Here is a 25237-nt window from a genome sequence, read left to right on the forward strand (position 1 = left end):
CGTGGTGGTGCATGCCTGTAATCTCTGCTACTCATGAGACTGAGGCAGGAGAATCACTTGAACACAGGAGGCGGAGTTGCACCACCGCCCCTGGCCTGTAATCCTAACACTTTGGGAGGCCAAGGTAGCTGCATTATGTGAGCCCATTTCGAGACCACCCTAGGCAATGTGGCAAAATCTCGTCTCTACTAAAAATACAAAAAATTAGCCGGTCATGGTGTTTCATGTCTGTAATCTCAGCTACTAGGGAGGCTGAGGTGGGAGGATCACCTGATTTGAGAAGTTGAGGCTGCAATGAGCCAAGATCATGCCACTGCACTCCAGCCTGGATGATGAGAGTGAGATCTTGTCTCAAAAATTTTTTTAATGTTAATTAATTTAAATGTCATTAGCCACATGTAGCTATTGTACAGCACATAGCTAATGGTGACCCTATTGTGTTTTGTTTGTTTTGTTTTGAGATGGAGTCTTGCTCTGTCACACAGGCTGGAGTACACTGGTGCAATCTCGGCTCACTGGAACTCCGTCTCCTGGGTTCAAGCGATTCTCCTGCCTCAGCCTCTTGAGTAGCTGGGACTACAGGCACATGCCACCATGTGTAGGGCTGAGGGCCCCACAGGGTCGTGGGGTGTCCCTTATGCTGTGCTGAGGCACAGGATCCGAGAAATAAAGAGGACACAGAAGTACAAGGAAAACACAGATGGGCTCAGGGGGGCCACACCACCTATAAGCGAAGTTAAGTGAGGCCCCGAATGTCCAGAAGCATCAGTATTTATTTTGTATAGGTTAGGGAGCAGGGCAGTGAGTGAAGTTATCTTTAAGGATAGTGATAGGGTCGTGAGCAATAAAACAAGGGGTCCATTTCCCTTAGGTCACCTAGGCTAGGAGGTGGACAGTGCACGGCAAGGGGTTCATTCTCATTAGGTTATCAAGGCAAGGAAGTGGGCCGTGTACAGTAAGGGATCCACTCCCATTAGGTCACTGAGGCATGGAAGTGGGCTGTGTGCAGTGAAGAGGGTGCAGTGTGCAATACCTCTATCAATTGGCAAGCTACTTTTAAAAAAATTTATAGGAGAATGCTTTCAGTCACACAGCAGTAACAAAGCTGTCAGAGTTACCGCCACCTGCTGGCAGCTTCCAATGAATTATATAGGAAAATGCTTTTCAAGCAGCACAGTAACCAAGTAAAGTTCACAGTCACCAAGGTGCAATTATCCGGAAGGGTTTTAAGCCCTCAGATGCTCGAAGGATTGCCAGTCTGAGGGCAGCCTTCCACAAAAACTAGAGCAAGGTCCTACAACTCCTTTATCAGGAGAAATGACTCTTGCCCCAAGCTTGCCATACAACGGGTATCTTTACGATACTGAACGCTGTCGCCTGGGCCATAGCTTCTTGTCTTGGTATAACTGTTTTTCCTTTAAATCATGCTCTGCACTGTGTCTGCTCCAGACATTCCTCCAACTATATTAAGTAGTTCACAGAACCTCAAGGTGGGTGGAGAGTCAGGCTTTAGGTCTATACAGCCAGGAAGAGTATCTAAGCCTCACTGAGAGACTGCGCAGGGAACACCCTATGGCCACTGAACATATATAGCTGGCATCATTTGTTGTGGGCACTGGACCTGAGAACCTCCCCTACTGTTGGCCTCCCAGATTAGATGCCTCCATTGCTACCTTGTTAGACATAGATTTCACACTGGGCCCTCTTCCTCGACTGTGTGCCTCTGAACCAAAGTCTCTGCCTGAGAGATGGAGCCCAGGTCGAAGGCCTCTGTCCAAGCTCCAAAGAGTGTGGGAAGACTCTAGCTTCCACCTCTAGGGGGCAGTAATGTAATGTGAGAAATTCCCCCACCCAAAAGAAGGGTGTTCAGAAGATACTGTTTATAGAATATGACAAATGTCTACTCTACATGGTCTATGCCAGTGCTTCTCAAACTTTAACATGCAGAAAAATCACCTGGGGACCATGTTAAAGTGCAGATTCTCATTTAGTAGGTCAGAAGGGGAGGGGGAACAAGATTCTGCTGTTTTCTGTCTTCACAGTTTTGCCAGGCACTATTCAAAGTATTTTACTCATTTAATTATCCCACCCCAATCCTATGGAGCAGAGAAGCTAGCTAAGAATAAATACTTTTCTTTTGGATAAGTTTCTACTCTCACTGTAAATATCTTAATAAGATGACAGACTTGAGGGATGATGTCTCTCCTGTGAAGTAATTTGGTTCTAATATACCCCACAATCAATGGAAAATTCTACCTCTTATTTCTGGAGGGAGTCAGGAATCAGGATTTCCAGCATATGAAGTTCTGCAGCTGTGAATACCTCAGTTGCAGCCCCTCAGTTAGTTTAGTGAGACTGACGACTTGAAGAAGAAATTTAGCTAAAAAAGATGTTCCTTTTTCCTCTCCAGAATACAAATGCATAGGATAAGAATTATACCGTGTCCAGATTTTTGTTTTTTGTTTTTTAAACTAACATTGAAATGCCTCCTTATTTGGAGGAATCCCACTCTGGATACTAAAGGGCGTTAGAGTCTTGGTCAGGTACTGTGGCTCATGCCTGTAATCGCAGCACTAATAATACAAAAATTAGCTGGACGTGGTGGCAAGCGCCTGTAGTCCCAGCTACTTGGGAGGCTGAGGCAGAAGAATCGCTTGAACCCAGGAGGCAGAGGTTGCAGTGAGCCAAGATCAAGCCACTGCACTCCAGCCTGGGCAAGAGTGAGACTCTGTCTCAAAAAAAAAAGGAGGGGTTAAATTCTTCCCCAGCCACCTGGAAGTGAGGGCTCAGACCAATGAGGTTTGCCTGATGGAAGTCCTCCCCTGCAGTCCTCTGAACCTTGGGAGAGGGACACACAGACACAAGGAGATTTATGGGCCTCCAAGGGGTGGCAGGGCTGCAGGAAAAAAGGGTCCTTTGGCACAACATAGTGTCTGGTGTCTACAGAACCCCAACTGGGTTTCTTCCCTGACATCCCTGAAGCCAGGCTTTCAAAAGACTTGGTTTTCTTTGATTTGGCCCTTTTCTGAGCCTATTCTCCAGCTGTCTTGTGAATTCTATGAGGCACTCATATTCTTCCCATAATTCCCTCTCTGATGAAGTTAGCCAGAATTGGTTTATTTTGCAATTAAGAACCTCGCAATGTATCCTGTAATCTATTTGTAGTTTTAATCTCAGGATGGAACCATGTGGGAGGCGAATGGGGATCTCTAATCATTCTCATGCTGTTAGGGGGAAACACAGGTGTGAACACACTGCTTCTGGGGTGCTTGTGTGTGTGTTGTAAATACATATATAACAATCTTGTTGAGATATGTCACATACTATAATATTGACCCTTTTAAAGTATACAATACAGTGGGTTTTAGTATATTCGCAGAATTTAGCAATCTTTATTCTGGTTGTTAGTTTTTGTTTTGTTTTAAATAAAGCTCCTTTCAAGCGTTTCTCCAGACCCAAAGAACTAATCGGAATCTACACGACCAAATGCTGCCATGGCCTTTACACGAAGCAATTCCAAGGGTTTCCTTTATAAATAACGTCGTATCTCCTAATACGAAGACATCTGCGTAAGGTCACTTTTGGTGAGACATTTACAGTCTTAACGCCGCTCATTCAATTCACCTAATTCAACTCGAGTAACTCACTCATTCTCTCACTCAACGCAGACCCCGCCTCGGGACTGGACCTCTCTGATTTGCTGGGGCCGAGTGACGTCCTCAGATCGCGACCCCGGAGTGGGGGCAGCGTGGTTATGTGGCTGAGACGCCGCGGATGGCCCGGGGCTCTGGGACTGTGGCGCTACGACCTCCGGCGCCCTAGCTTTGCCAGGTCTTGGAGTGGCTATAAGGGCCCAATGGCAGAAACACTGTCTACCCAGGTTGGGACAACGGGCGGGCTAAAGGCTCTGCATCAGCAAAACGGTGACGCTGGTGGCGACGCGATGGTTGAACCTCCCCTGGAGACCCCGAAGCCGGCGGGCCAGGAAGTGGAGCCTGCCCCAGTTGGCGGGGAGCATGCCTCGACTGCAGCCCAGGGCCCGGGCAAGCGTAAGAAGCGCCGCGGCGCAACCGGGGAGCGTGTCGTGCCGCCCCCGAAGAAGCGGCGGACCGGGGTGAGCTTCGGCGATGAGCACTTTTCAGAAACCAGTTATTACTTCGAGGGCGGCCTGCGTAAGGTGCGGCCTTATTACTTTGACTTCCGGACCTACTGCAAAGGCCGCTGGGTGGGCCACAGCTTGCTGCACGTCTTCAGCACCGAGTTCCGAGCTCAGCCTCTGGCCTACTACGAGGCCGCGATCCGGGCGGGCCGCCTGCATCTCAACGAGGAGCCGGTGCAGGACCTCAACATCGTGCTCAAGGTGGAGTCCTGTTGGGGCTGGCCAGAAGCCGGCGAGTAAATGGGGTGGTTTTTTTGTGTTTGTTTTTGTTTTGGCTTAGTAAAGCATAGGTACTGGATTAAAATCATGGCAACTCTAAAGCTTTCGCGCTTTGATTTGGAACACTCTTTTGGCCCCCGTTTTCCACCCTCGAAAGTGGACAGAGTCTCTGTGCTTCAGAACTCAGCCTGTTTATCCTCTTTTTCAGGGCAGCTTCCTTGTTACCAAAGGACAGAAGTTGGAATTGTCATAATTCCTTTAAACACTGTCTTGTGGCAAGGGCACTGATCACTTTATCCTGCGTTGTAGATCTCTGTGCAAATAGTAATAATAGGGGCTATCGTTTATGTCTCTTTACTCTGTGTTGGGCACAAAGTTAACCATTTTATGTCCATTAACGTTTAATTCTAATGACAACCTCGTGAAGTAGGTATTGCCACTCCATTTTACCTATGAGGAAACTCAAGGAGTAAGGCCAAACAATGCCACTACCAAAGCCCGTGCTCCTTATAACTAAAACTGTTTAATGTAGAGCCTGATACGTTAATAGAGTTGGGAGATGTCAGGGATAAAGACTAGAATTGTTTAGCCCAGTGTTTTGACTCCTTTCAAATTCCATCACAGGTATGAGATACCAGACACCCCTGTCAGAAGTTATACTGTTTACCTGTAACAGTGGTTTACCATGTTGTGAGTGGAGGAAAGCATTTGGGGAATGGATGGTTTTAGAGTAACTTATCCCATTGATCAAGCAATTTGAGTCAATACATAACAGATTTGCTTTGACGAATTCCCTCTCCTATCCCAATTCTAAAAGCACAGTTCTGGTCTAACCCTCACATTCCACAGGAAATGGAGACCCAGAGAAGATAAACGACTTGCCCAAGAGCGTGTAGTGAGCCTGTGCCAAATCCTGGTCTAGAGCCCACATCCCTGGACTTAAACCTTAGTTTTGTTTGTTCGAGATAGTGATAAGTGATGATTTATGGAGGTTTTCCTCCATTAAAAAAGTTTTATCTTGCCAGGCGCGGTGGCTCATGCCTGTAATCCCAGCACTTTGAGAGGCCGTGGTGGGTGGATCACGAGTTCAAGAGATCGAGACCATCCTGGCCAACGTGGTGAAACCCCGTCTCTACTAAAAAATACAAAATTTGGCTGGGCATGGTGGCACCCGCCTGTAGTCCCAGCTACTTGGGAGGCTGAGGCAGGAGCATTGTTTGAACCCGGGAGGCGGAGGTTGCAGTGAGCGGAGCTCGCGCTACTGCACTCCAGCCTGGCTACAGAGCGAGACTCTGTCTCAAAAAAAAAAAGTTTTACCTTTAAAATACCTTTGTTGTTGAGAAAATACAATCAGCAAAACCAAAAAACATTCATAATCTCACCATCAGATATCACAGTTAACATTTCTGTGTATGTTCTTCTAGTAACTTCAATGCCAGCTATATGCCTGTGTCTGTCTTTTTATAAATTGAGGTCACACTGTGCACACTGCTCTTTGTGCCTAAGGATGTGCTGTCAACATTTTTCCATGTCAATAGGGAAGAGGGGAAGCTGGGTATGGAGTTGACTGATTACAAGCTGCTGGTCCCTGGGCTGACTTGTTATCTTTGTCTTTGACAGGACAATGATTTCTTGCGGAACACAGTGCACAGGCATGAGCCACCAGTTACAGCAGAGCCCATTCGCCTGCTGGCTGAGAATGAAGATGTGGTGGTTGTAGACAAGCCTTCCTCCATTCCTGTCCACCCGTGTGGCCGCTTCCGACACAACACAGTTATCTTCATCCTAGGCAAGGAGCACCAACTCAAGGAGCTACACCCATTGCATCGGCTTGACCGCCTTACCTCCGGGGTACTTATGTTTGCGAAGACAGCTGCAGTCTCTGAGAGAATTCACGAGCAGGTTCGGGACCGGCAGGTGAGTCAGACTTTTGTCTCCTATGGGCCGTGTCTTGGGCTCTAGAATGCTCTGTTTCAAAAGGGCATCACGGAGTTCTGAAGTGGGCCTTTATATTTGACTTTCCTTCTTACCTTACGGCAGGTCAACACCTAAAGTGCCAAACGCAGGATATCTCTTAATGTTTCCAAAAAAATCTTTAGAGATGACTTACACTGCCTTTCTTAGTAGTTTGGTGTTTTGAAGTTTTAAAATGCTGACAAGGCCAGGCACGGTTGCTCACACCTGTAATCCCGGCATTTGGGGAGGCTGAGACAGGAGGGTGGCTTGAGCCCAGGAGGTTGAGACCAGCCTAGGCAACATAGGGAGACCCTGTCTCTACAAGAAAAAAAACAGCCTGGCATGGTGGCACATGCCTGTGGTTTCTGCTACTTGGGAGGCTGGGTAGGAGGATCTCGGGCCTGGGAGGTTGAGGCTGCAGTGAGCCATGATCATGTCACTGATGTCCAGCCTGAGCTATAGAGCAAGAACTTGGTCTCAAAAAAATAAAATAACATAAGAAAATAAAAGGCTGACAAGCTGAGCAAGGCTTTTAAGATTGTTGGGAGAAGGGGCCGGGCGCGGTGGCTCATGCCTATAATCCCAGCACTTTGGGAGGCCGAGGAGGGTGGATCACGAGGTCAAGAGATCGAGACCATCCTGGTCAACAAGGTGAAACCCCATCTCTACTTAAAAATGCAAAAATTAGCTGGGCATGGGGGTGCACGCCTGTAGTCCCAGCTACTTGGGAGGCTGAGGCAGGAGAATTGCTTGAACCCAGGAGGCGGAGGTTGCAGTGAGCCAAGATCACGCCATTGCACTCCAGCCTGGGTAACGAGCGAAACTCCGTCTCAAAAAAAAAAAAAGCTTGTTGGAAGAGGCTGCTTGGTGGAAAGCTTCTAGATGTAGTTGGAAAAGGCTTGATACAGGAGTTAAATGGTAATAATTGTTGTCTTGAGACTTGTAATTCTGAATCTGAATCATAATACATTTATTGAGTGCATACTATATACCAGGTTTAGTACCATGCACATTAGAGCCTAACTTACTAAATGCTTATCACAGCCCAACGAGGTAAATGCTTTTCTTTTTCTGTTTTGAGACAGAGTTTCACTCTTGTTGCCCAGGCTGAAGTGCAATGGTGCAGTCTCAGCTCACCACAACTTCCGCCTCCTGGGTTCAAGCAATTCTTCTGCCTCAGCCTTCCAAGTAGCTGGGATTATAGGCGTGAGCCACTATGCCTGGCTAATTTTGTATTTTTTAGTAGAGACGGGGTTTCTTCATGTTGATCAGCCTGGTCTGGAACTCCCAACTTGAGGTGATCCACCCACCTCAGTCTCCCAAAGTGCTGGGATTACAGGCGTGGGCCACTGCACCCAGCCAGTAAATGCTTTTCTAATTTCACATTTTCTAGATGAGTTAGTAGGATTTAGAGGTTAAGTAATGTAACCAAGATCACAAAACTGGCAAATGGTAGAGCTGGAATTGGGATCTTCTGTCTGACAATGGTCCTTATCACCCCACAGAGGGTTTGGCCTCCATGAATTTCGGCTTTGTACTGACTTTCTTCCTCTTTCCTCCTATGTAGCTGGAGAAGGAGTATGTGTGCCGGGTGGAAGGGGAGTTCCCTACCGAGGAAGTGACCTGTAAAGAACCCATCTTGGTGGTGTCTTACAAAGTAGGGGTGTGCCGTGTAGATCCCAAGGGCAAGCCCTGTGAGACAGTGTTCCAGAGGCTAAGCTACAATGGCCACTCCAGTGTGGTACAGTGCCGGCCACTCACAGGCCGTACACACCAGATTCGAGTCCACCTTCAGTTCTTGGGCCATCCCATTCTCAACGACCCCATCTATAACTCAACTGCCTGGGGTCCCTTCCGAGGCCGGGGTGGCCACATTCCCAAAACAGATGAGGAATTGCTGCGGGACCTGGTAGCAGAGCACCAGGCCAAACAGAGCCTGGATGTGCTAGATCTCTGTGAGGGTGACCTGTCGCCAGGACTCACAGACTCTGCGGCCCCTTCCTCAGAGTTGGGCAAGGACAACCTGGAAGAGTTGGCTGCTGCTGCCCAGAAGATGGAGGAAGTAGTTGAGGCAGTGCCTCAGGATTTGGACACAATAGCGTTGGCACCAGAGAAGGCATTTGAAACAGACGTCATGAATCAAGAGACAGACCCACTCTGTGCAGAGTGCCGGCTGGTACGACAGGATCCCTTGCCCCAAGACCTTGTGATGTTCCTACATGCCTTACGCTATAAAGGGCCAGGCTTTGAGTACTTTTCGCCAATGCCTGCCTGGGCACAGGATGACTGGCAAGAAGACTGAAGGCTGTGGACATTGGAGGGATTGCTTCTTGGGTTGTGACAAGGATGGGCCATAGGGGCAAGGGCTGACCCCATGGGCTGGTACTTGGGGTTTCTATGAGGGACCTGCTCCCACTTGCTACCTCCTTCCAATGGGAATTTGGAGACTTTTTGGTTTGTAAATAGATCTCTTTTTCTAACATCTTTTGTGTCTGGTTTTCTTACTTCTGGTTTCTTTTTTATTATGATTGATGTAAAATTCACAAACCTAAAATTAACCACTTTAACTGGCCAGGCACTGGGGCTCATGGCTATAATCCTAGGACTTTGAGAGATAGAAGTGAAAGGATCACCTGAGGCCGGGAGTTCAAGGTTAAAGTCAACTGTGTGCTGCTGCACTCCAGAGCCTGGGTAACAGAATGAGACCGTGACCCTTAAAAAAAAAAAAAAAAAAAAAAAAAAGCTCCTCGTGCAATCCGCAGCCTCTGGGCATGTTCCACCTCGCCATGACTTCCTACAGCTATTGCCAGTCATAGGCCACATCATCCTTCAGGGGCCTGGGTGACGGCTCCGTGTGATCTCCTACCTGGAGGAGGTACACACCCTTGAGGAGGCCAACGGTGAGCTGGAGGTGAAGATCTGTGACTGGTACCAGAAGCAGGGGCCCAGACCTTCCCGTGACTACAGACAGTACTACAAGACCATCTAGGACCTGTGGACCATGCCCAGCCGGAATTGTTTTCTTAATTTCATGTTTAGAGTATTTATTCATTGCTGCTTTATAGAAATATGATAGAGTATTGGCTGGGCACAGTGGCTCATGCCTGTAATCCCAGCACTTTGTGAGGCTGAGGGGTGGATCACCTGAAGTCAGGAGTTCAAGACCAGCTTGGCCAACATGGTGAAACCTCGTCTACTAAAACTACAAAAATTAGCTGGGCATGGTGGCATGCAGCTGTAGTCCCAGCTACTCAAGAGACTGAGACAGGAAAATCACTTGAAGCCAAGAGGTGGAGGTTGCAGTGAGCCAAAATCATGCCACTGCACTCCAGCCTGGGCAACAGACTGAGATGCCGCCTCAAAAAAAAAAAGACTGATTTTTGTATGTTGATTTTGTACTCTGCAATTTTGCCGAATTTGTTTATTAGCTTTTTTTTTTGTGGATTCTTTAGGGATATATACATATTATATAATATATAGATTATACCATGTGTATTATATGTATTTTTATACATATATAATCCATGTCATCTGTAAATAGAGATAATATTACTTCTTCCCTACCCATTTAGATGCCTTTTGCTTGTTTTCTTGTCTAATTGCTGTGGATAGAACTTCCAGTACAACGTTGAATAGAAGTAGCATAGGGAAAGTAGGAATCCTTGTCTTGCTCCTGATCTTAGGCAGAAAGTTTTCAGTTTTCATCATTGTGTGTGATGTTACCTGTGGGCTTTTCATAAATGCCTGTTACCATATTAAGGATGTTCTTGCCCTGAATTTCTGCCTAGACAGCCCTTCGACTTCTGCTCAGGCAGAAACCTTTTCTGTCCTGTTCCTTCTGTTGTACATCTGTCATGTATGTTCTATTTTTTTGAAGTACTCATAAAGAGGACCATGGAGTTTTGTTTTCAGGTAACTTCCTTGTGAGTAACAAAGGCTTATTCATACCAAATCTATTGTCTTTGACCAGCACATAAGGAGCAGAAGTAGTGTTGGGGAAAGCGATTGTGTTTATATTCTTTTAATGGTTCATAGTTGTTGTTAACCACCTTCTATATGCCAAACATTATTGCTGGGATCTGGAGATGAATGTCTGGCCCCTGCCCTTTTAGAATACACATAATGAAATGTGCAAGTACAAAGGGAACCAGTGGAAATATGATATAATTCTGTCTGAAAGTACCAGTACAGATTTCCCAGAGAAAGAGGCATTTCACAATGACTTAGAATTTGCCTAGTAGAGATATAAGAGAATTCCAGATAGAGGGGCAATTTGAGCGAAGGTAATCATATTCCAGAACTTGAGAAGACAGAAGAGGAGATACCCAAGGAGAGCATTTAACCCTGGGATTCCAGTATATGGCTCCCTATCACTTACTGTTGAAGCCTTTGAGTGACTTTTATATCACAAGGAATAGAAACAACCCCAGTGATACAGCATTGTCTCTCTTTTTTTAATTTTTCTCTTTTGAACCTGAAGAAAGAGATACAGGATTCTCATGAATCTGAATATTTGCTCAGCTTCAAGAAAACTCTTTATTCCATGAGCCAGCCAACTCTCCTTATCACCGAGACCCTCCATAACTCAGGAGCTGTGGTCTCCTAGGACTGGAAAGAATCAGAATCAGATATCCAATAATTTCATCTGGCAGATATTTGAAAGCCAACTATGTGCTGGATTTATACTAGGCTCTGGGTATATAATGGTGAGTAAGACAAATATGGTCTCTGCTCTTATGAAGTTTGCAGTCTGAATGTCCAGCACAATGTGGTAAAGTAAACGAACAATGTAAATGTTCTGTGTGACAAGAGAAGGAGAGAGGCAGAGGCTACCTTCACAGCTACTGCGGTTGCTTCCGGGATCCCAGGGTTCTGAATGGGGGGCATTAGCATTTGCCTGTTTTCTATCTCATCTCTTCAGTTCTGAATTTTACCCTCTCTAGTGCTGTTTATTCCATTCTCATTATTTCAGAGGTTCTTGAGCTAGAGACACATGGATGAACTTGAAAGGATCCCTGGATCTCCTGAAATTTTATGCAAAATTTTGTATATGTGTGTACTTTCTTTCTTTTTTTTTTGAGATGGAGTCTCACTCTGTCACCAGGCTGGAGTGCAGTGACACAATCTTGGCTCACTGCAACCTCTGCCTCCTGGGTTCAAGTGATTCTCCTGCCTCAGCCTCCCGAGTAGCTGAGATTACTGGCATGCGCTACCATGCGTAGCTAATTTTTTTATACAGACGGGGTTTCACTGTCTTGGCCAGGCTGGTCTTGAACTCCTGACCTCGTGATCCACTTGTTTCGGCCTCCCAAAGTGCTGGGATTACAGGTGTGAGCCACCACGCCCAGCTGTATTTTTTTTTTTTAGTAGAGACAGGGTTTCACCATGTTGGGCCAGGATGTCTCTATCACCTGACCTCATGATCTGCCCACCTTCGCCTCCCAAAGTGCTGGGATTACAGGCGTAAGCCACCGTGCCTGGCCATGTGTATACTTCTCTGAGAAGAGTCTATATATTAATATTTCAACAGATTTTTTTTTTTTTGAGACAAAAGTCTCACTCTATTGCCAGGCTGGAGTGCATTGGCACGATCTCTGCTCACTGCAACCTCCGCCTCCCAGACTCAAACAGTTCTCTTGCCTCAACCTCCTGAGTAGCTAGAACTACAGGTGTGCACCACCATACCCAGCTAATTTTTGTATTTTTAGTCAAGACAGGGTTTCACCATGTTGGCCAGGCGGATCTCAAACTCCTGACCTCAGGTGATTCGCCTGCCTCAGACTCCCAAAGTTCTGGGATTATAGGCATGAGCCACCACGCCCGGCCTTCAGCAAATTTTAAAGCTGCATGGTCCAATGCTGGCCACATACGGCTCTTTTTTTTTTTTTTTTTTTTTTTGAGACGGAGTTTCGCTCGTTACCCAGGCTGGAGTGTAATGGCGCGATCTCGGCTCACGCGCAACCTCCACCTCCTGGGTTCAGGCAATTCTCCTGCCTCAGCCTCCTGAGTAGCTGGGATTACAGGCACGCACCACCGTGCCCAGCTAATTTTTTGTATTTTTGGTAGAGATGGGGTTTCACCATGTTGACCAGGATGGTCTCGATCTCTTGACCTCATGATCCACCCGCCTTGGCCTCCCAAAGTGCTGGGATTACAGGCATGAGCCACCATGCCCGGCCACATATGGCTATTTAATTAAAAATAAATAAAATTAGCCGGGCGCTATGGCTGACGCCTGTAATCCCAACACTTTAGGAGGCTGAGGCGGGCAGATCACGAGGTCAGGGGTTTGAGATCAGCCTGACCAACATGGTGAAAACCTGTCTCTACTTAAAAAATACAAAAATTAGCTGGGCGTGGTGGTGCACACCTGTAATCCCAGCTACTTGGGAGGCCGAGGTAGGAGAATCGCTTGAACCCAGGAGGCGGAGGTTGCAGTGAGCAGAGAGCACGCCACTGCACTCCAGTCTGGGCGACAGAGGGAGACTATCTTGAAAATAAAAATAAAAATAAATAAAATGCAGTTCTTCTGCTGCATTTGTCCCATTTCCAGTGTTCAAAGCCACTTGGTCTGGTGGCCCCCATTATACAGCACAAATATAGAATACTTCCATTACCTAGCAAAGTTCTATTGGGTGGCATTGCTTCAAAGGATCGCTACATGAAACAAGAGTTCCTGACTACAATTACTTCACTAGCCTGCAGACACCTAAAACACGGGGTGTGTTTGTGTCTGTGTGTGTTCTTCCACCTTGTACATACTAATCGAGTAGTTGGTCTTTGTGTATTAATTAAATGTGCTAGGATAATACAAAACCTGTGACAAAGGTACTCCCTGTAAGGAGCTGGAGTTGAATCTAATTGGCCTTTGCTACGGTTAACAACTGTTCTTTTTTTTTTTTTTTAATTGAGACGGATTCTCACTCTGTTGCCCAGGCTGGAGTGCAGTGGCTCAATCTTGGCTCAGTGCCACCTCTGCCTCCCATGTTCAAGTGATTCTCCTGCCTCAGCCTCGTGAGTAGCTGAGACTACAGGTGGGTGTCACCACGCCTGGCTAGTTTTTTGTATTTTTAGTAGAGATGGGGGGGCATGGTTTCACTGTGTTAGCAAGGATAGTCTCCATCTCCTAACCTCATGATCCACCCACCTCAGCCTCCCAAAGTGCTGGGATTACAGGCATGAGCCACCATGCCCGGCCAGAACTTGCATTTGCTAACACTTCATCACCAAGGCATCTAGACGCAAGATTATTGAAAATGTTTCAGTAATTCAAGTAAATAAGAAGTGATGCAATTATTCTGGTTCTTTTTTCTTTCCAACATTCCAAATTTTGAAGTTAAGGTATGTTAGAAACTTTAAAAGAAAAGCTTTATATCTCATCTAAATGCCAAATCTTCCAGTATCACAACTGATGCAAAATTGCAAGGATTAGTAATTTTATAAGCCAAGATACACCAGAGACTGCCAATAAACTACAGAATCCAGGAGAGAGATATGAAATAGATTCTCCCTCACCCTCCTAAGGAAACAACCCTGTTGATAACTTGGTGTCAGACTTCTAGCCTCCAGAACTGGGAGACAGTAATTTTTGTTGTTTAAGCAAAATTTTTTGTTTTTTTATGTTTTTTTTTTTGAGACAGAGGCTCGTTCTGTCACCCAGGCTGGAGTGCAGTGGCATGATCACGGCTCACTGCAGCCTGGAATTCCTGGGCTCAAATGATCCTCCTGCCTCAGCCTTCTGATTAGTTGGGACCACAGGTGTGCACACCCATGCCTGGCTAACTTTACTTTTTTTTTTTTTTTTGGAGACAGAGTCTCACTCTGTCCCCTAGACTGGAGTGCAATGACATGATCTTGGCTCACTGCAACCTCCATCTCCTGGGTTCAAGCAATTCTCCTGCCTCAGCCTCCCGAGTACCTGTGATTACAGGCACATGCCACCACCCCCGACTAATTTTTGTATTTTTAGTAGAGACGGGGTTTCTCTATGTTGGCCAAAATGGTCTCGAACTCCTTACCTCAAGTGATCCGCCTACCTCAGTCTCCCAAAGTGCTGGGATTACAGGCATGAGCCACCGTGCCCTGCCGCCCAGCTAATTTTTTTAATTTTAATTTTATTTTTTGTAGAGACAGGGTCTCACTGCATTACCCAGGCTGGTCTCGACCTCTTGGCCTCAAGCAATCCTTCTGCCTTTGCCTCTCAACATGCTGGGATTACAGGCGTATGCCACAGCACCTGGCCTCAAAAAAGAATTTTAAAGGCCGGGCGCGGTGGCTCAAGCCTGTAATCCCAGCACTTTGGGAGGCCGAGGCGGGTGGATCACGAGGTCAAGAGATCGAGACCATCCTGGTCAACATGGTGAAACCCCGTCTCTACTAATACAAAAAATTAGCTGGGCACGGTGGCGCGTGCCTGTAATCCCAGCTACTCAGGAGGCTGAGGCAGGAGAATTGCCTGAACCCAGGAGGCGGAGGTTGCGGTGAGCCGAGATCGCGCCATTGCACTCCAGCCTGGGTATCAAGAGCAAAACTCCGCCTCAAAAAAAAAAAAAAAAAAAAAAGAATTTTAAAGCCTTGCATCTTGGGCTGAAAGAAAGGCCACCTCTGATACTCCTAGGTTATATAAAAAATGACTACTGACAGTCATTGAAAGGAGAATTGATTGGAAGTGATCTTTTCTGTGAGTACGCAGAAACCGACATTAAGGAACAATTCTAGTTTTTTTGCTGTTTTGTTTTGTTTTGAGACAGAATCTTGCTCTTGTCACCCAGGCTGGAGTGCAATGGCACAATCTCGGCTCACTGCAACCTCTGCCTCCCTGGTTCAAGTAATTCTCCTGCCTCAGCCTCCCAAGTAGCTGGAATTACAGGTGCATGCTGCAGCAGGAGCGGCAGGGAGCAAACCTTTTGAACACCGAACTGAGGAAGGAAGTGGCTTTTTATTTGGCCGGGGGTTGCAGGGTGCTTCAGCCTTATTTACCGAGCTCCCCAACCTACAACTTCTTTTCCTTTTATAGGCTTACAATACTAAAGGGGAAACGAGGTGGAACTATGTTATTGTCCATTTGCTGGACATCTGACCTTACAATCTTTTGGCTTCATTGATTTGCTAATTTATATGCAGTGCAAGCGAGGACCAGCAAGGGAGGGGGGCTTACAGAGACAAGACAAAAGCAACAAGCTGTTTATTGGCAGAGGTGTCACCAGGAGGGAGCAGGAGGGAGCCTGGTCTGTGGAGACATTGGGGCATGAACCAGTGCCAGGCTCCAGCTGGCAGATATAGCATTCATTTGCAGCTCTTTCAAGGTTAACAGATAGCAGAGAAGCTGGGAACTAAAGAGGGAGTTATTTTCCCAGCTCTTTGGTATTTTATTTCAATTTTTTTTCCTTCTTCACTCTCTCCCATCTGGAAGGTGAGGGAAGAAGCGAAATTGAAGGAGGTGAAGGGGTCTCCCCTCTCAATGCCACCACACCTGGCTAATTTTTGTATTTCTAGTAGAGATGGGGTTTTGCCACTTGGCCAGGCTGCTCTCAAATTCCTAACCAGCCTCATGATCCATACTCCTTGGCCTCCCAAAGTGCTAGGATTACAGGCATGAGGCACCATGCTCGGCCTGGTTTTTTTTTTTAAAGCTAAAACAAAACAAAACAAAACAAATTTTTTCAGATGTCGAGTTTCTGTGTTATTCAATAATTTAAAAATCCAAATTCTGTGTGAGTACGGTGGCTCACACCTGTAATTCCAGCACTTTGGGAGGCCAAGGCGGGTGGATAACCTGAGGTCGGGAGTTTGAGACCATTTTGGCCAACAGCCTGGTCAACATGGTGAAACCCTGTTTCTACTAAAAATACAAAAATTAGCTGGGTGTGGTACACACCTGTAATCCCAGCTACTTTGGAAGCTGAGTCGAGAGAGTCACTTGAACCCAGGAGGCGGAGGTTGCAGTGTGCCGAGGTCGTGCCACTGCATTCCAGCTTGGGTGACAGAGTGAGACTCCATCTCAAAAAAAAAAAAAAAAAATCAGAATTCTAAGTCCATAGCTATTATTCGCTATCAACAGAAAGTTGACAATTGGCCGGGTGCGGTGGCTCAGGCCTAAATCCCAGCACTTTGGGAGGCCGAGGTGGGTGGATCACGAGGTCAAGAGATCGAGACCATCCTGGTCAACATGGTGAAACCCCGTCTCTACTAAAAATACAAAAATTAGCTGGGCATGGTGGCGCATGCCTGTAGTCCCAGCTACTCAGAAGGCTGAGGTGGGAGAATCACTTGAACCCAGGAGGCGGAGGTTGCGGTGAGCCGAGATCGCACCATTGCACTCCAGCCTGGGTAACAAGAGCGAAACTCCGTCTCAAAAAAAAAAAAAAGAAAAAGAAAGTTGACAAGTGAGATGACTTGATTTTTTTTATTGGCCTGTTTTAAACAACTGGCTAACTATCCATCACTACCTTAGCATGAGATATACCATCAAGTGTTACAGTGTTATTCCCTATTTCCCCAAGTCTTTGGCATTTACTCATTTGTCTTGGCTTTCCTAAACAACGTTGCTAAAACTGGATTTCAGTTTTTCTCTACTGCTCTTCAATATGAAAATGCTAGTTTTCAGCTCAGTAGACATTCTTAGAAGCTGTTGTAGTGTTTTCACATGATGGCATGCAGCTCAGGGAATGATTTTAGCAAAGAAAAATGTTTTGGGTTGGTGTTGTAGACTCAGAGAAGAATGCCTGGATTCACTCTGGAACCTCTCCAGACCCTGTCACTACTGTCTTCCCAGAGATGGTTCTCCAGTGAGAGAACCTAATGGTAAGGAACAAATTGACTTCACTTCTGTCATTGACTGCCTGTCAAAACCAGTCTTTGCAACCCTTGGAGACTGAGATCTGGGTTTTTATTGCAAGAGCTAAGAAATAAACTTTAGACATGTCAAAAAAAAAAAAAAGCCAAACCAAACAAAAACAAAGCATTGATTTCAATTCTTCCTTCAGAGCTATGTCATATAAGGGCTGTTGACACATAACAGCCTGTCTGGGCTTTGGACCAATTTATTATTTCATAAGAAATAATGAACACTGTTTATTATTTCATTATTTCATAATCAACATTGGCCATTGATTTCCAGAGAACCTCATTTTCAAAATGTAGAATTGGTCCTCTTAATGCTGGCCCTAGATAATGAAGTCCATTCCTGACACTAAGTGGTAAAAGAGCTGCAATATCTTGGTAACATATTTAACTATGCAATAGTCCTTTCTTGTGGTCTTCCAGAGGTTGAGGTGTCTGCAATAGTTCAGGATAGTACTTGCAAGGAAGAACCTTGGTGTTAGTAGAGAATGGTTTCTTTGAGCTGTGGTTTGTTGAAGAATTTGGGGAGTTAATGGAGATCTTCGTAGATTAGAACATCCATCCATCCCTGTTGATTAGAACATCTTGTCTAAGTTTTGCAGTTGCAGCTGCTCCAGTAGATGGCGCCTCTAACTCTTTTACTGTCAGCTTCTTACAAGTTTCTCTTCCGTTTCTAATTCAAATATTTCTTTCCTTGACTTTTATTTTATTTATTTATTTTTTGACACAGGATCTCACTCTGTTGCCCAGGCTGGAGTGCAGTAGAGCGATCACGGCTCACCGCAAAAGATAACTTCCAGGGATGAAGCTATCCTACCACATCAGCTTCCCTAGGACTATGGGCACTAGCCACCACGCCCAGCTAATTTTTGTATTTTTTAGTAGAGAAGGGGTTTCATCATGTTGACCAGGATGTTCTTGATCTCTTGACCTCATGATCCGCCTGCCTCTGCCTCCCAAAGTGCCGGGATTACAGGCGTGAGCCACAGTGCCCGGCCTGATAAATACTGATTATTAATCTACAGCACAGTATAGGTGGGTGATTCAGCCAGTGTCCAATAGATTTGGATTACACTGTCTTTTCTGCAATTTAGAAGCTGTATAACCTTGGGCAAACTAATGTTTTAGTCTCCTCATCTGTAAAATGGAGTGATAAATATATCTTTCATGGGTTATGGTGATGTTATTCACAGAAAACATGTGGTGCCTGTAGATTAAAAATACTGGGTAAAGTGTCTCGCGGTATCTTTTGAAGTGAAACCTGGTATTTCGTAATCAGGAGAGGTATTAAACACCCCAGAGTAACAGTCTACAATAATTGAAACTCCTCAGTGAGGAGCTAGGTTAAAGTTGGAACAGAGCAGCATTGAAACATATGGGATGGTAATAATTGTGGAATTCTATGCACTGTTGTTAACTTCATATAAAAAGAAATTAAATCCAGTACATTTTCTGATTCCCCAAATGTCTCTTTCCCTCCCTTTTTTCTTATCTGTGATGTCAGAGTGTTCCAAATACTGTATTTTAAGCATTTCAGACCTGAGATTGATGATGCCAGATTAATTGGGTAATAAATGAGTGGAGTATTCAACTTTTTCCTCTCTGCGAATTTACATTGATTATAAGCAGAAAAAATAAAAAAGAAAAACCTTTTCTTTCGACGAGGATGGGATTCGAACCCACGCGTGCAGAGCACAATGGATTAGCAGTCCATCGCCTTAACCACTCGGCCACCTCGTCCCAGAAACCTACTGTTTCCTGCTTGCTATAGGGAGTAGTATCAAGGGGATGTGACGCAATGTTATGGAAGCCGCCATTTTGTACGGAAGCCAAGGTTCAAAAACTTCTATAGCAAGCAATCGAAAGAAGATGGCGGCTCCCATGATTGTAAGGAAGGTCTGCACTGGGGAGGGGCAAAGGAAATTCGGTCGAAAATGAGATAAACTTGAAGCAAATGAAATTGGCACCAAGGCTGGGAAACTACTTTGATTTAAGCAGTCTTAGAAATGGGGTTCGTCTGGCGCCTAAGGGGCGGAGCCGAAGCGTAGAGCTGCTTTGCGCGTGCGCAACACCTAGGCGGTTAGATTTGAATACTTCACTAAGGCTAGCTGGGCGTTGTAGGGTGACGGCGAGAGGCGGCGGTGACTTTCCGCTCTGAGAAGCGTGTAGACCCCAGACAAGTCTGCGCAAAATTTGTCGGGCGTGTGAGCCGCGGCAGGTAAGGAGAGTGACCCTTTAGTTCTGGGCTCCAGGGAAGGCTTCGGGTTTTGTCTGGACCCCCCAAAGTTCCGGCGGTGGGAGGTGGGGAACGCTCCCTCAGCCTGGCGGCCTCTGTGAGCGCCGGGCCAGTAGACCCCTCTTTCCCCTACCGGGCCCTGGGCTTTTTCCTCTCTTCGGCCTGCACGTCGTGCCGCCTCCCTCTTCCCTAACACTTCTCCGCCCGCACCTGGGCCCCTCCGGCCACCCGGCTCGGGTTGCGTGTCCGTCGCTCTCTCCGCTCCCCTTCCGCTCCGCCCTGCTGTCTTCTGTTAGGGCTCGCGAACTCTTCTTGCACCCCTGCCGCTATTCCCTAGGGACCTCTCGGCTGTTTGTATTTCTCACTTAAGCTTTTCTTGGCTCTAAATGAAATGACACCAATGAGTGATTTTAAAATTCTCAGCCTTTTGTGATTTAAGGTGTCTGCTCAGAGTACCGGCAGCACGTAACAGATTTTTCATTTCCTGCAGATATGATAGTATTAACAAAGTAAATATTAGTACGCCGCACATTAGTTTTAAAAAATCCTCCTCTGTTCATTATTCCTCAGGATTTAAGCCTCTATTCTTGATGTTTACTCAAGTTTGAGGGGAGAAAAATATTGCCAATTGGAATTTTACAGATAGGTTTAATAGGCATTAATAGATGAATGATGTGGATGAAGATCAAAGGAGACTCTTACTTCCAGTCTGGATATTAAGACTGAAGTTTTCACTTATGTTGAATTCCATAGCTATTTATTGGGTTCCTTATCTTGTGATAGGGCTGGGGACAAATGATAGAGTCCCAAACCTAGAGGGGTTTACAGTCCAGAAAGGAAAATAACTAGTATACACAAATAACTATAATGTAAGACAGAATGTGAAAGATTATAGGACATTCTAAAGTGTGGGAGCACAGAAAAGGGAAAGCTTATTTGAGAGCTTATTTGATGCTTTTGGAGATAGATTATTGGAGAAGGCTGTGTTTGAGGTGGACCTTGGAGAGATGATTTACAGAGATAGGAGTTAATATATGATAAAATTTTGGTAATTAACGGTTAAGTTCAATGCAGTATAATTCTGACTTTGAATGGCTGGAAATGTTTACAAGATGATAAATACATGTAAATTAGATTAAAATGTTTGGGATGGTAGAATTATGGATGTGTTCGATGTTAAACAATAGACTGTAAAAAATACTAACTCTAGGGCCGGGCACGGTGGGTCACGCCTGTAATCCCAACACTTTGGGAGGCCGAGGCGGGCGGATCACGAGGTCAGGAGATCGAGACCATCCTGGTCAACATGGCGAAACCCCGTCTCTACTAAAAATACAAAAAATTAGCTGGGCATGGTGGTGCGTGCCTGTAATCCCAGCTACTCAGGAGGCTGAGGCAGGAGAATTGCCTGAACCCGGGAGGCGGAGGTTGCGGTGAGCCAAGATCGCACCATTGCACTCCAGCCTGGGTAATAAGAGTGAAACTCCGTCTCAAAAAAAAAAAAAAAATACTAACTCTAGATATTGACAGTAAAGCAGTGCTGTCCAGTAGGACTTCCTGTGAAAATGGTAATGTTATATCTGCACTCCAACATGGTATCCATTAGCCACATGGGACTATGGAGCACCTGAAATATGATTTTTGTGACCGGAGAACTGAATTTTAAATTTTATTTTATTATTATTTTTTAATAGAGACGGAGTTTCACCACGTTGGTGAGACTGGTCTGGTACTCCCGACCTCAGGTGACTCACTCGTCTCTGCCTCCCAAAGTGCTGGGATTACAAGCATGAGCCACAACGCCCGGCCTATTTTATTTTATTTTAATTAATTTAAATGTAAATAACTACTGTATTAGACAGCACAGGTCTATAGTCTATCATTTCACTCTTATCCTCCTATAGTCCTGGAAAATACTAACTCTAGATATTGGTTTTATAAATGCAGGAGTGGGGAAAGAGCCAGAGAGTAAATATTTCAGGCTTTGCAGCCTACATGGTCTTTGTCACATATTCTCTGCTTGAAGATCTAAGATTATTTAGATTAGTGGTTCTCAAACTTTCTTGATGCATGGCACCCTTAGATAAAAAAAAAATACCTAACAGTTCTATTTATTGAGTACAGTGGTTGTTGGGTCCAAACATTAAGTACATATGTCACAAACTTAGTAGCCATTTAAAAAAATACATAAATTGAAGGAAAAGATGATTTTGAAAATTTTATTCTTAAATAATCACACTTACTCACTGGATATATATGCCCGTTGGACACTGCACAACCTCCCAAACTTTGGAATCAGTTTATATCCTGCCACCCTCATTTCATGTACCACTTTAATAAACGTACTTGTTTTTTATCACAGCAGCTGTGAACAATTTATCTTTACAGTGATGTTATTAAAACTAATGTAATGCACATGGTACTATTTTGAGGTAGTAGTTTATACAGTACCTGACAGATGTTCAGAATTGCCGTGCATCTCTCAAAATTTTTAAATATACCAGGACACCACTGTGAGTATGCTGCAGCACCCTTGGGTGCCAGGTACACAGTTTGGAACAAGTAACTTTTTTTTTTTTTTTTTTTTTGAGATGGAGTCTTACTCACTCTGTTGTACAGGCTGGAGTGCAGTGGTGCCATCTCAGCTCACTGCAACCTCCGCCTCCTGGGTTCAAGGTATTCTGTCTCAGCCTCCCAAGTAGCTGCGAGTAGCTGGGATTACAGGAGCACGCTACTACACCCAGCTAAATTTTTTGTATTTTTAGTAGAGACAGAGGTTTCACCATGTTGCCCAGGCTGATCTTGAACTCCTGGCCTCAGGTGATCCACCAGCCTCAGCCTCCCAAAGTGCTGAGATTACAGGCATGAGCCACTGCACCTGGTCCCTGGAACCAGTAACTTAATGTGTCAATAACCAAGAGTTTGGCCATAACAGTGTTTTATAAATGAAGCTTAATCTGTGAGTCTGGAGTCTCCTATTTGTGTTGAAAGTGTAACTTTGGCCGGGCGTGGTGGCTCACACCTGTAATCCTGGCACTTTGGGAGGCTGAGGTGGACAGATCACCTGAGGTCAGGAGTTCAAGACCAGCCTAGCCAACATGATAAAACCCTGTCTCTATTAAAAATACAAAAATTAGCCAGGTGTGGTGGCGTGCGCCTGTAATCCCAGCTACTTGGGAGGCTGAGGCAGGAGAATGGCTGGAACCCGGGAGGCGGAGGCTGTAGTGAGCCGAAATTGTGCCACTGTACTCCAGCCTTGGTGACAGAGCAAGACCTTGTCTCAAAAAAAAAAAAGAAAAATAGAGCTTAACAGTTATAGAATATTTAAAAAGGGGGACTTCAGTAACCTTTGAATTTCATCAGTTAAGTGCCAACTAATTGGTCTACAGATTGGACAGGAATTATGCTTTTAATGACTATTTTAAACAGCAAAGATCATTAGGTGATGTTGAGTTGATAGTAGTTAATATTTTTATCTGTGAATTTTGAACATGTACACTGAATTTGAAAATATTTTCAAAGGAGAAAAATACACAAGTTGGTGGTCAAATAATTGTTTCTTAATTGCTCATTCAGCAAATGTTTATTGAGGCAGGGCCTGCTGGCTTATACTTGTAATCCCAGCACTTTGGGAGGCCGAGCTGGGAGGATCACTTGAGCCCAGGAGTTCATCACAAGCCTAGGCAACCTAGTAGACTCCAACTCTACAAAAAAAACAAAAAAACAAAAATTTAGCCAGGCATGGTGGTGGATTCCTGTAACCCCAGCTCCTCAGGAGGCGGGGGCAAGAGGATTACTTGAGCCCAGGGGTTTGAGCCTGCAATAAACTGAGGTCACACTACTGCACTTCAGCCTGGACAACAGAGCAAGACCCTGTCTCCCTGACCCCCAACAGAAAAAAGAAAAGAAAAAAAGAAATGAGTGGATTGGGGATATTGGGATCATTTATTGGAAATAAAATTAGATGACAAATTGAATAGATGTAAGTGGGTGTCATGTTTTTTGGGTCTTAGAGGGAAAGTTTTCAAAGTTTAGCTATTAAGTTGATCTTTGCTATTAGTTTTTTGAATAGCTACTGTTAATTTACCTTCTATTTGTAGTTTGCTATATATATATATATATATATATATTTTTTTTTTTTTTTTTTTTTTTTTTGAGACGGAGTTTCGCTCATTACCCAGGCTGGAGTGCAATGGCGCGATCTCGGCTCACCGCAACCTCCGCCTCCTGGGTTCAGGCAATTCTCCTGCCTCAGCCTCCTGAGTAGCTGGGATTACAGGCACGCGCCACCATGCCCAGCTAATTTTTTGTATTAGTAGAGACGGGGTTTCACCATGTTGACCAGGATGGTCTCGATCTCCTGACCTCGTGATCCACCCGCCTCGGCCTCCCAAAGTGCTGGGATTACAGGCTTGAGCCACCGCGCCCGGCCGTTTGCTATATTTTTAAAAAGTATTTATTTATTTATTTTTTTTCAAGACAAGGTATAGCTCTGTGGCCCAGACTGGAATACAGTGGCATGATCATGGCTCACTACAGCATCTACCTCCCAGGCTTAAGCTATTCTCCTGCCTCACCCTCCCAAGTGGCTGGAACTACAGGTGTGTGCTACCACGCCTGGTTAATTATTTTTATTTTTAGGAGAGACAAGGTCTCACTATCTGGCCACTCTCAAAATCCTAGAGTCAAGCAGTCCTCCCGCCTTGACTTCCCACAGTGCTGGGATTATAGGCATGAGCCACCATACCTGGCCCATTAAAAAAAAATTTTTTTTTTTTGCCAGGTGCAATGGCTGACGCCTATAATCCCAGCACTTTGAAAGGGCGAAGCAGGCAGATCCCCTGAGGTCAGGAGTTTGAGACCAGCCTGACCAATGTGGTGAAACTCCGTCTCTATTGAAATGCAAAAATTAGCCGGGCATAGTGGTAGTGGTGGGTGCCTGTAATCTCAGCTACTTGAGAGGCTGAGGTGGGAGAATTGCTTTAACCCGGGAGGCGGGAATTGCAGTGAGCCGAGAATGCGCCACTGCACTCCAGACTGGACAACAAGAGTGAGACTCCGTCTCAAAAAAAAAGAAACAACTATAGCTTGAAAAAAAAAGTATTTTTTTAAAAACAGGAAAGAATGTTAAAATTCATTAAGCATCCCCTCCACCTTCCCCCAGAGTCTCTCTGTGTTGCCCAGGCTGGAGTCCAGTGGTGTGATCTCTGCTGGCTGCAACCTCTGCCTTCCAGGCTCAAGCGATCCTCCCACCTCAGCTTCCGGGGTAGCTGGGACTACATGTGGGAGCCACCATGTCTGGCTAATTTTTGTACTTTTTGTAGAGATGGGGTTTTGCCATGTTGTCCAGGCCCCTGCCTCGACTGCCCAAAATGCAAGGATTACAGGTGTAAGCCACCATGCCCAGCCCTAAACTTTTTTTTTTTTTTTTTTTTTTTTTGAGACAGAGTTTCGCTCTTGTTGCAATGGCGCGATCTCGGCTCACCGCAACCTCCGCCTCCCAGGTTCAGGCAATTCTCCTGCCTCAGCCTCCTGAGTAGCTGGGATTACAGGCACGCGCCGCCATGCCCAGCTAATTTTTGTATTTTTAGTAGAGACGGGATTTCACCATGTTGACTAGGATAGTCTCGATCTCTTGACCTCGTGATCCACCCGCCTCGGTTTCCCAAAGTGCTGGGATTACAGGCTTGAGCCACCGCGCCCAGCCTTAAACTTTTTTCTTCATCCGTTGAGATGATCACATCATTTTTATCTTTTTTTGAGCGGGGACGGAGTTTTGCTCTTGTTGCCCAGGCTGGAGTGCAATGGTGCAGTCTTGGCTCACT

General features: G+C 45.4%; 2 protein-coding genes and 1 non-coding gene across 4 annotated transcripts in view; 2 read left to right on the plus strand and 1 right to left on the minus strand.

Annotated features, from left to right (window-relative positions):
* Positions 1–3753: 3753 nt before the first annotated feature.
* Positions 3754–10239, plus strand: RPUSD2 (RNA pseudouridine synthase domain containing 2). Its single transcript, XM_012462488.2, has 3 exons — positions 3754–4360; positions 5999–6295; positions 7902–10239. The coding sequence occupies exons 1-3, from the start codon at positions 3755–3757 to the stop codon at positions 8634–8636; spliced, it is 1638 nt and encodes a 545-aa protein (XP_012317911.2). The 5' UTR covers position 3754; the 3' UTR covers positions 8637–10239.
* An 8595-nt stretch (positions 10240–18834) lies between these two features.
* Positions 18835–18916, minus strand: TRNAS-GCU (transfer RNA serine (anticodon GCU)). Its single transcript has one exon. It is a non-coding gene; the product is annotated as a tRNA-Ser (tRNA).
* Positions 18917–19099: 183 nt separating this feature from the next.
* Positions 19100–25237, plus strand: part of KNL1 (kinetochore scaffold 1) — a 71329-nt gene continuing 65191 nt past the window's right edge. Inside the window, exon 1 of one of the 2 annotated variants that reach the window (XM_064374852.1) lies at positions 19100–19394. The gene's annotated coding sequence lies outside the window, so the exon portion shown is untranslated. The remainder of the gene's footprint in view (positions 19395–25237) is intronic. The other variant, XM_064374853.1, reaches the window with a different exon arrangement.

The sequence above is a fragment of the Aotus nancymaae genome, unplaced genomic scaffold (genome assembly GCF_030222135.1).
Source record: "Aotus nancymaae isolate 86718 unplaced genomic scaffold, 86718_ANA_hifiasm-v0.15.2.pri h1tg000011l, whole genome shotgun sequence".
NCBI lineage: Eukaryota > Metazoa > Chordata > Mammalia > Primates > Aotidae > Aotus > Aotus nancymaae.

What these genes read in the sequence shown, in the direction of transcription:
- RPUSD2 (XM_012462488.2), top strand. Translation starts at nt 3,755, where the DNA reads ATGTGGCTGAGACGCCGCGGATGGCCCGGGGCTCTGGGACTGTGGCGC. An exon ending in ACCTCAACATCGTGCTCAAG is followed by an intron (nt 4,361 to 5,998) that starts GTGGAGTCCTGT and finishes TGTCTTTGACAG; the next exon opens with GACAATGATTTCTTGCGGAA. An exon ending in AGCAGGTTCGGGACCGGCAG is followed by an intron (nt 6,296 to 7,901) that starts GTGAGTCAGACT and finishes CCTCCTATGTAG; the next exon opens with CTGGAGAAGGAGTATGTGTG.